General features: G+C 45.9%; 1 protein-coding gene and 1 long non-coding RNA gene across 14 annotated transcripts; one reads left to right on the plus strand and one right to left on the minus strand.

The window, feature by feature from the left end:
* Positions 1-415: 415 nt before the first annotated feature.
* On the plus strand, positions 416-2,799 carry LOC149986423 (uncharacterized). 4 transcript variants are annotated; one of them, XR_016500615.1, is made up of 4 exons: positions 416-764; positions 1,021-1,079; positions 1,322-1,576; positions 2,268-2,799. It is a non-coding gene; the product is annotated as an uncharacterized LOC149986423 (long non-coding RNA). The 4 variants fall into 4 exon arrangements; XR_016500613.1 differs by having other exon boundaries at positions 417-764; positions 1,021-1,576; XR_016500614.1 differs by lacking the exon at positions 416-764 and having other exon boundaries at positions 795-1,079.
* A 2,957-nt stretch (positions 2,800-5,756) lies between these two features.
* On the minus strand, positions 5,757-9,995 carry LOC112276491 (uncharacterized). 10 transcript variants are annotated; one of them, XM_090247124.1, is made up of 8 exons: positions 9,664-9,981; positions 8,130-8,338; positions 7,784-7,903; positions 7,448-7,534; positions 7,054-7,250; positions 6,827-6,867; positions 6,637-6,720; positions 5,757-6,512 (listed from the first exon to the last, which is right to left on the minus strand). In XM_090247124.1, the coding sequence occupies exons 3-8, from the start codon at positions 7,865-7,867 to the stop codon at positions 6,226-6,228; spliced, it is 780 nt and encodes a 259-aa protein (XP_090103250.1). In that variant the 5' UTR covers positions 7,868-7,903; positions 8,130-8,338; positions 9,664-9,981; the 3' UTR covers positions 5,757-6,225. The 10 variants fall into 10 exon arrangements, with proteins under 10 accessions (XP_090103250.1, XP_024363641.1, XP_024363642.1 ...); XM_024507873.3 differs by having other exon boundaries at positions 7,380-7,534; positions 8,130-8,279; positions 9,560-9,979; XM_024507874.3 differs by having other exon boundaries at positions 7,380-7,534; positions 8,130-8,279; positions 9,664-9,978.
* Between the last annotated feature and the right edge of the window lie 340 nt (positions 9,996-10,335).

Below are 10,335 nucleotides of genomic sequence, written 5' to 3' on the forward strand. Positions count from 1 at the left end.
ACTTGAAGTGCATGTAACTAATACCCAATCAAAATACTTTTTCATCTCTTCAGCTTTTTATCCCCATCCCAACACATCTACATAATAAAACAATTTAGGTATAAAATAAAGACATAAAGAAGCCTTCTTATTGGCCAAATTTAATGAAGTTGTTACTAACAAAAACGTTGCATAACTTGTAGAAAGACCTTCAATTTACTATTTATAAACTAGATCATTTTATAGCTTTTCCATGCCCAAGGGCACGGATTTCCACTAATATTACATAAAAACTACAAACAAATCTGGTCAGTTCATGGTTCTCCACTGTTCCCAACTGTTCCCTTGCATGGGCACAGCCCAGGAATTATGGGAACACCGGAGGATGCGAGGCGGCGGCGGCGCTGGCGTTTAATTTGTGGAGAAGTTGTCGCGATGGTGATCGTCGTCGTCGTCATCGTAATTGAAGCACGCAACATGACCCACTCAATATCACGGCCAAGTCGGCGAATGTGTGCTGCAGTCGAATCGAAGCTGAGCACTGGATTCCACCTCTTTGCATCCGGACCGTCATAAACATTCATACTCAAGAGTGAATAGAATCTCCCCGCACACTCCCCGAGTCTGGTCCTCGTCCCATCATCTCAAGAATAACTGGCTCCAAATCGGCTGGTTGGTGGGGTTTCTCTACGCAATCGGCGACGATCTCAGCTCGCTCACGCTTCGCCCATGAGCGGGATGGGCGTGGAAATGAGCGTGCGAGAGCCAGGATTATGTTCTCCCAGGTGGGTCCCTGCTGCTGCCCCCAATTGAACCACCCATCAATCAGGGAAGACGCAACTTGCCACTACGCAGAAACTCCTACTCCTACTTCTCTCCCCTCCCTTGAAATTAATCAGTTGCGTGAAGCGAAGGCCGATTCTCTGTCAATGATGTGTATCGAACACTTTACTATTTTTCTTCTGTGTCATGGGTTCCTTGTTCCGTTTTACGTCTCGTGCTGCACTCATTGGATCGGCTGTTGGGGGCTGAATCTTGCAGATGCGGTGATCTTAGTGGAGTGCACTCCTCGTGCATAGCCAGGGCCTTGTTCGGCTAATGTACTCCTTCTGTCTCTTTTTTTTCTTTTATTTTGTTCTGTTTTTGTTGTTGTTTTGTTTAGTTTTTTCTTGCGGCTTCCGCGTTGTCCTATTGTTGGCGGGTGATATAGGAGGCCATGGCCATTTTGGGTGTCGTCAGTGAGTTTGCGGTGCAACCAAGCTCATAGTCCAATTTTTTCTTGAAATTGGTTTTTTCGCGGTTGGGTGAGTCAAAAAGGAAGTGGGATTGGACTTGGTTTCAGCATGGGGGGAGTCAATGAGAAGGCAGAGTGAGTATCTAGCGATTGGCGGCGGCTGGGGAGGGACAGGGCGAGGACCGAAGGCGTCGCATAGATTCGAAGATGAAACCAGGATGGAATTTTTTATGCTGGTTTGCTGGCGCAGTGTGTAGACGCCTGATTCGGTGGATTGAGAATTGCTTGAACGCGGCTGTCATCGTTGCAGATGCGCTCCGCGAGGGCGATATTGAACTCCTTCGAGTTGCTTAGACCACGCCAGTGAGTTTCCTGAACTTGAAATGCTCAATGCAAACTATTCCTGTGTAGATATATCGCTGTGTCTTTCTAACAGATTCTTATATTTTCTGAATGGCGTGTTTGATTTCAGCTTTTCTTGACGTACAGTGTGTGCTTGATAGAGTTAAATTATGACAACGCATTAGGTAAGATAGTTATGCTTCTTAATTGGAGGGTAAATGGTCCATCATCCTCCGTCACGAAACTGTATTGAACTCTGGATGGTTATCACACCACATTGGTATGCACTGCCCCCTCCTGAGTGAAATCAAGCAATTAATGGTATTCGTGTTCGACACCTCTTGGTAGATACTAAACTTTTACCTACACTCTTTCATTTGTTTTCTCCTCTGGTCACTGTTCTGTCAACGGCGAGAGCGTCCATGATCCCATGAATGGAGACATTTTGTCAGCTTGTATCCATTAGGTTTGTCCTGCTGTCAATTGCATCGTAGAAACCGTACGTGTGCTAAGAACATTTCACTCTGTGTTCCAATACGTCTTCTTTTCTTTTTCTTTTTCTTTTCTCTGTGTGTGGGTGTTAGAAACATTTCACTCTGCACAGAAGGATGGTTTTCCACATTTAGTTTGCCTCTATTTGATCTCAAACTTCATGAGGACCACATTCAAATGTACTGACCTCTAATCTCTGTTGTTTATGTCTTCTCGATAGGCTGTCGGCAAGATGCACATTGCACCAGGTCCAAGAGCCCTTTGCTTCCTGAGGGCGAGACTTCGTAGAATACGTGACGAGATGGAGTCCTAACATCATCAAAAACTTGCAGCCAGCGAAACTTGAAGCCTTGTTGGCTATGTGCGACTATGACGAGGACAGAGGATAGGTGAAATGCTTGAGAATAGAGGGCTGGTCTGGCACCGGTCGATATGCCTCAACGAGGCTTGTCTATTGTTTCAGACGGAAGACAAGGAAGCTGTAGTACCTACCACCAAAGCTCACTGCTATATTTTAACAGCATCGAGCACAATATTCTTCAAATTTATTCATCTCGACCCTGCAACCAATTAAATTAACGATTTATATTGTAGGGTGGTGGCTGTGACAGGCATGTGTAGAACTCGGCAAATTTAGTGTCGTAGTAGGCTGGTCAGTGGCCTGTGGATTAAACGCAGCTTTGATTCCTTAGAACACACCAATTTTTATAGTAGGTTGATAAAATTCATTCTGAAAAGTCGTGATTCTTTCATTTCTATTGGTGTGGACACGCCCCCTTATGTGAGATGTTTGATGCTCTCCGTGTTTGAGTATATTATCGAGAACCTTCAAACGAACCCTGCGAACTTCAAGTAGAAAGAACCGCAGTAGATTTTTACGTCTTTGGGAAGATGGCAACTGGTGGATACTTGGAAGATTGCATACTACCTCTTGCATAGATCTTCAGTGTTCCTAGCCAATTTTGACCAAGCGTCACTCTTACAGGAAAAGAACTACCGTCAGACATTGCAACTGTTATGCTTCCAATGTGCACAATTAGAAAAGAGAGAAAAATCTCTACTGAATCTCAGCAGCCTTTTATTCAGGAAGCTTCCAAATACGTCTCTGCACGCTGAAATGTTCCGCATTCAATTAACAACTAATGAAATTACATAATGCCCTTCATCGCCACAGCAACTTGAGCCTTAAGACACGGTGACGAAAATGAGGTGGAAGTATCAAGTTGGCAGGAGAGAGATTGAATCTCTTATTTTGGTTCTGGTTCAAATTGTGGCCAATCATAACATTGAGAAGATTTCATCAACTCAGCATCAATGGGGGGCAAAAGAGCAGCTTAGAACACATTCATGTAACACAGCCCAGCATGTACTTGAAAAATCAGGATAAAATCCGGACCGAACTCAGAACGTCGACAGCAGCTAAAGCGTGAAATCAGCGCAGCACGAAAGCGAGTTTTCGGTCATGAAAAACTACTATCCATGGAGGCAAAACCCTTGAATCGCGGATGTGAAAGAGAGGAAGATCTACACTTTGGAACCCAAATGTGAACTTACTCCCTGTTTCCGGTTCCGATCTTTTCAGGTCGTCATGGATCACAGAGGCCTTACGTACTGACAACCGCCCCTCCCGTCTTTCAATGATTCGGTCAGGGAGGAGAGGAGGGGCAACACCCGTACCTCCGCAATCTCCTGTCAAAACTTAATTCCAACTGCACGGCGCGAAGTACAAAAGCAACGCATGGAGCAGTTTTTTCCCAGATGCCTGCAAATAAGCCCCTCTCTCCCTCTCTCCCTCTCTCTCACTCACTCTCTCACTCTCTCCCCTCATCCACTGAGGCTGCAACTCCATTGATGCACCTTATGTGGACAGGGATGGCGCTCAATTAGCTGTCCTCGAGTACCGCAGCTCCTTTCATGGAATAGCCCACTCAAAGTACTTTCTCTTTCTTCACAGTATCGGCTCATTCAAATCGCATTCTAAGAAGCGAGTACCGTCTTCCTCCAGTATATATATATATATATATATATGTATATATATGTATCCACACACACTCACTCACTCACACACACACACACACATGCTCAGTGTAGTGATTGGGTTAGTTCAAACTCTGCCTTACTTAGTGCATTTGACTGGTCCCATTCAGAGGTACGAGAGGATCTGTACGCAGCGCCTGGCTTTGAGGCTTCGGTTTCACGATCTGTGCTTTGCCTTGAGCTGGGTTGGTGACGACGCATGCTTGAAGAGTCAGAGGGCGATAATGAGACGGCGAGGAATACTTAAAACCAAGCTAATGCATGAGGAGGGAGTGGGGGTTAGGGCAGCCGGAAAATTAGTTGTTTGTTTCCGGGCAGTGGGATTATTTTTGTGATTGTGTGTGTGTTTGTGGGGGGGGGGGGTGTGGCTTGTGTGCCCACTGTAAAGTTTAATAGTAAAACTTTGAATAGAGGATGAAGGATGTGCAATTATTACTGAGACTTTCTCGTGGTGTATTGGGCAAGGTACTGCGACTATGGACCCTGGATGACAGTGAAACCTCACAGTAACATAGAATTTTTTATATTCAACTGTCTCTCTGGCTACTTCACAAGGGATCAGGAATGCCCATGTTTGGGAACGATAGATCATCCAATGGGAACTCCACTTGCTGACACACCTGGAACTATTCCAATGACATCTCTACATCCATTACTTTCTTTCTTGTGGAATGGTGTAATTGAAAAATAAATAAATAAATAAATAAAAATGTAAGCTCTCTCACTGCAAAAGTATGCATGTTACTATACATGTGCAAATCATGTATAATAACAGATATGTGCTCATGTTTTTTGCTCCTTTTTTTGAAGTGAGTGGTATCGAGAACCACGAAGTAAAAATGAATGTACTTTTGTGAGAAATACACTTGTTTTTATTTGGTAGCGAAATAACTTTGTTCATCGAATTGTTGACTATAAGAATTGGATCCGGAACTGGGCACAAAGTATTTTTAGGACGTCAAAAATTGCCGTGGTCTGCAAGAAATTGTCTGTGAGCAATTCGGCAAGAAATTTAGTGAAAGAGACTCAGTGCGCTCACAGCCAGTTGTGGGATGTGGGTATTTGTCAAGTCTGACAAGGCATATATGTCTGCAACAACAAACACACTTTCCTTAGCCAAAGTCGCTGTCCCCAAAAGGTCCTCAACCCCTGATTCAGGATTAGTTTGGCACGAGTTCCCATCCAGTATTGCCGGGAAATTTGAACTGGGAGCGAGAGGGGACTGGTTTTATTTCCGGGAAGGAGTCTCCTTCCTCCACTAGCAGAGGCTGAGGGCATGGAAAGCCGCGACGTGAGCTGGTTAGCAAGGAGAAGAAGTGTAGACTTCGAGGCACGTCATCTGTTTCCGTTTCCAGACAGGGAAAGCGCGGGGCTGTCTATCATCAATGCAAGGCTGCCTTATCAGAGCTACGACCCGCTTCTCGACTCTATTCATAATTTCCGCCCCCTTCATAGAGGACAACATGGATGGAATCTTTGCATCTGAAGACAGACAACGTATCAAACCAGGTTCAACGTCTCCGGATTCTGCAAGATTCTGGAGCTTTGGTACCGTTGAGTTCCAACATCAGCATTACTACACTGCAGACGCAAATGACTACTTCTGTCCACGATGGGCATAAAACCGCAACATTAAATTAGACATGAGGTATTGCTGGACTTTTGGCAAAAGTGAACAGAACTAAGTAACAAATTTGTATAGCAAGTCCAGGTCCGGGGATGCCAAAGAACCCCTGATTTTCAAGTCCTGAACGGTATTGTACAAATGATTCAGGGTTCCAAAAGAATATAAGTCGGTGTAGGGACTTGCCACACTGTACTTGGGGAGTGACAGGGCAGCTGAGAAAGACTCTATATAGGTGACGCTGTAAATTTTACACTCAGCTCAGTCCGCTCCACTAACTGCGAGACATCAGGCCCTGCCTCCTGATTGCTTGGTCTAGGATCCTTCTTGTATAATTCTTTGACAATAAGATCGTTCTGAGAGAAAAAAGAAAAAAATGTACATGCACTTTCCTCAGCAGAATCAATTTCTGAGCCAGCAAAAAATGGTTCTTCAGGCTCCTATAACGGGGATCTTGAAAGGGCATGGATTACATTCGCCCACTCTGCGCTACCTAACAGTTGGCCCCCTGAGGCCTCTACCCTCGAGTCTTCATGATGGTTATGGATCCCTTGCCTTCAGTGTGAAGCTTGATGCATTCCACCACAGCTTTTCCTGAGAGCCCGGATCCAGATTGGGTGGGGGATTTTTCTCCGTCCCTTGGAGGTTGACGACGTGAAGAACTTGGAGACGAAACCTTGATTCGCTGATTTATGTCGCTCAATGTGACGTCACCATGGGCACTACATGGTTTTACCAAATTAAATGGGTATGCTACAGGTGTTGCTTTCACTCGAAACCTTGTGAGCGGGCTGGGCATCCAACCTGCAACGCAGGCATGCTAGGTGCTCAGCAAAGCTTCTGAAACCCGACTTTGGAAATCTACTGGGATGAATAACCAGTCGAGAGGGAGAGGGAGAGAGTGTGGGAGGGAGAAAGAACGACGTACCAGGAGTAGAACCCTTGGAAAACGGAGTCAATGGCCCTTGTAAAACTTCGCCTTCGGATGATGGCGATGACTGCGCGGACATACCTGCAACAGAGAAGGATAAGCAACCTCCCTGCAAGCCTCATCAACTATAGAATTACTCAAAGCCGCTCACGACGACAAGGCAGGTTCAAAAGATCATTCAAGGTACCTGATCCTTCGCTGTGATTGGCGCTGCGTACCACAATCTTCCTGAAGCATCACATTCCATGCCACTCGACACAATCAATACCGTAGTTTCATCGGGTGTTGAGGGCTTAAACAGTCTAGACTCCAAGATGCCAACCAAGGACTTCAGTGTGCGGGTGGCTGCAAGGATTTGTTAACCTTCCATATGACTGAATCTTAAAACGGAAGTTCAAGAATGTGATTCCTTACGATTTTTCAGGTGGACTGTGGAGCTCTTTATGGTCCAGGCACTTCGACATCCACTTTTCGTCGGCACCTTTACCAGCTTCTTCTGAAATCGCATTGATTGTGGTTGGGGACTCCTTGGGGAACCAGATGTTACTAGGCGATGAGGGAACTGGCACCAAAAATTCCTCAGCTGCAGAAACTATTGGATTCACACAGCTCTGCCAAGTGCAATGACTATTAGGTGCTGGGGAATGATAGACTCAAAATAAATAAATAAACAATCGTTCACAAGAGACTCGCTAATCGAATGCTAGAGGAATGAGAGCAGTATCAAGACATAAATTTACCACAAAAGGCAAGTCATTGGCAGAACTAGATTCGAACGGAGGCGAGGAAGCTGGCACGCACTCCTCACCAGTGCCAGAGAAATGTAGCATTCGGCGCCTCTTAATTCGCCCGCAATTCTCATGAGCGTAGTTGCTTGGGCTGACACTGCCACTTTCTGTAGCAAACAATATAGTCAGCCTACAACTCCTTGGATTCCATGTTTAAGTCACTAACTGGTACCGAAGAGAAACATCGTCACAGGTAATGTACGATGTGGATGGACGCACAATCAATGCGATTTCAGAAGAAGCTCAATATTTGAATACCTGCCAAATCCACAATGGACTCAAAAAGTTCCATATAATTGGAAACAAGCATTGGCACTTCCAGCGATGACAACCATGGGAAAGAGAATGGTCGATACCTTGGCTACATTCCGCAAAGTACGAAGGACTTGACTCTCTTTCGTCCATGATCGGAGGGGTTTGGGCAAATAGTTGTTCATCATTCTGAGTCAAATCGTCCCAGAAGGACTTGGCGATTTCTGCAACTCAATGATTAAGAGAGTGCTGGACTCAGGAAACACAGAAACGCAAAGCAAGCATTTTAACAGACTAAAGTTGGTGACCTTTCCATGCTTGAATTCGCTAATACTCAGGGCAATTTCCATGTGTCTTACAGAAGCGACATACATAACTTTACATCTAAATTTTTACTCGGGAGGTGAGGAGAAAAGACCAGCAACAGAGAGGTAGATCAATCATTCAGACCTAAGTGTGATTCCGAGTCCAGCTTGAACGCTTCTTCTCGCCATATCCAACAATCGGGATTATCACTCACAATTATCCGACTTTCGATAGCAGTAAACTCTTCAAACGCGGTGTTCTCCATGGGTGTACACTTTTAGATAACGCCAAGAGCTGTGGAATTCCTATGTTAGACTTACACTCAAAAGCGATCCAGCTATCGCGAAAGCATCCTGTTAAAGCTCAAGAACAGTATGAGGATGTCAGGACTTGAAATACTATAGTAAATCCGACGAAGAAGTCAAAGTTTGACAGGACATAAGTTGAATTCGATAAAACGTCATTACAGGATAGGTAGGACCCTGGGGGGATAAAACGGAACGCAACTTCGAGTTTCGCCAGAGCAACGGGTAGAGAACTCATATGTACTAATAACACATTAGAGCGGAAACACGCCGCAACCAAACACAAATAGAAAAGTATAATTATTCGCAGACTAAACAAGGGAAAGGGGACCCAAAACGCCATTGCACCAATCGTTTGAGACATCAGTGTCAATCTCTTCGAGCATCCCTGCAACAGTTGTGTCATCGAGAATAAGGAACGTTCATGAGATAAAAACGGGGAGGTTTCAGCTCAGCAACTACGCGCTGGCACCGGCGCTACCCTACGAAAAATGGTGGGAAGTGAGGATCTAAGCACCTGACGTGGAGAAGCTTAGGCCTCAAGGCACGTAGATGTTAATGAAGCACGATCGCTAGTTGACAACACGAGGAGTGATTGCACTGGAAGACACATCCGACAGGAGGATATCATGAACATGAACAAGAAGTAAGAATCTGAGAACGTCATTGGTCACGCATCGAAACCGGCACCATTAGAACAACAGCACTACCCTACGTGGTGAAAGGGCAGCATAGAACTATCAAATACATTACGAACTTAGCGAGGGGGGGAAAGAATCGCGATAGCATATTATCTTCGAATGATTCAACTCTACAGGCCACCGAATGGAAGCGCAGGGTGAAGACAAGCGCAAAAGCAGACACAGCGGAGTTCAGAGACGTAACTCTGAACACTGAGAATACTTCCAAGAAGGGTCAGAAAGACCAATTCCACACCCACGAAGTGACCACAAAAATATTGCCTGGAGACCAATTTAACAAAAACACGACATCAACTCTGTGCAAGCTCGTCCAGGGGGGCCCAATCTTCGAAGTAAAAGAGCACGAATGTAATGAAAAGGAAGTAATCCTCCCTTCTCAGCTCCGCTCAGCCCCCCCAAAACTGACTCTCATCCGATCCTAATCCTAAACCAAGACGCTTCCCCGAGACACCGATCTCCAAACACTTCCGCCACGAAAACGGGTCTGTGCAAGAAACTATCTTACAAACCGCACAGAACACAAGTACTCCACATCGTAGATCCTATTAGTCACCAGAAGCAGACCTACATTCAATAGCCTTCACACCATAACCATCGCCTCCACTTCCCAATGCTCCAACTCTTCAACTCAACCTCAACTTCCACAATTCAACAAGCCTCACACCAACACACCTTCTTTGCTCCGCCTCTCACACTTCCAGCACATCCAACGTTCTGAAAAACTCCGAGGCGATCGCGCTGCCAAACCTATCATTCAGCAACTAATCGCTCTCGCGCCTCTGCACTAAATCCTCCTCAGAGGCACAAGGTCCGCAGCTGAACCAGAGGACTCCAACCCGTTGACGATTCATCCACGAACACTAACGAAATGCATCACTCAATCGGCAACTGAAACCGTGGTTTCCACCACGAACCTCCCTCCCAAACACAGAGGCTCCGCTCTCCCTCCCCTATACTTCCAGCGCACATTCAAAGCAACGAGAAAGATGAAGCCAAGGACAGAGCGCGGGCCAGGCCGGGGACAGGTCAACGGGAGCCCCCCGTCGCCCGTCGCCCGCCCCGCCACCTTACAAAAGACCCTACTCCCGCACTTTCCGTCATCCAATCTTCCCATGCACTCCCGTGGTTAGAGCACCCTTTAATTTTCCGTTACTCTCGCTCCCGCCACGAGAAAGCACCTCCAAGCCTATACCCGCCGCTACGCAAATTCGTTCTTTGCAATACATGAGAATGCTTTTCGGCTACACAAATAGGGGCACTTCCCGGGAGTGGCAAGATATGACGCAGGGCCACAGTGGTAGTTGCAAAATAACCGTCTCTTCCTGAATCCGGCATTGCAGGTGG

This window comes from Physcomitrium patens, chromosome 24 (assembly GCF_059467195.1).
Source record: "Physcomitrium patens ecotype Gransden chromosome 24, ASM5946719v1, whole genome shotgun sequence".
Lineage (NCBI taxonomy): Eukaryota > Viridiplantae > Streptophyta > Bryopsida > Funariales > Funariaceae > Physcomitrium > Physcomitrium patens.

Coding starts and splice junctions, on each gene's coding strand:
- LOC112276491 (XM_024507873.3), bottom strand. CDS start 8,250: ATGGAGAACACCGCGTTTGAAGAGTTTACTGCTATCGAAAGTCGGATA. Junction 6,868..7,053: donor CACAGTCCACCTGAAAAATC/GTAAGGAATCAC, acceptor GTGATGCTTCAG/GAAGATTGTGGTACGCAGCG. Junction 6,513..6,636: donor TTCCAAGGGTTCTACTCCTG/GTACGTCGTTCT, acceptor CCTGCGTTGCAG/GTTGGATGCCCAGCCCGCTC.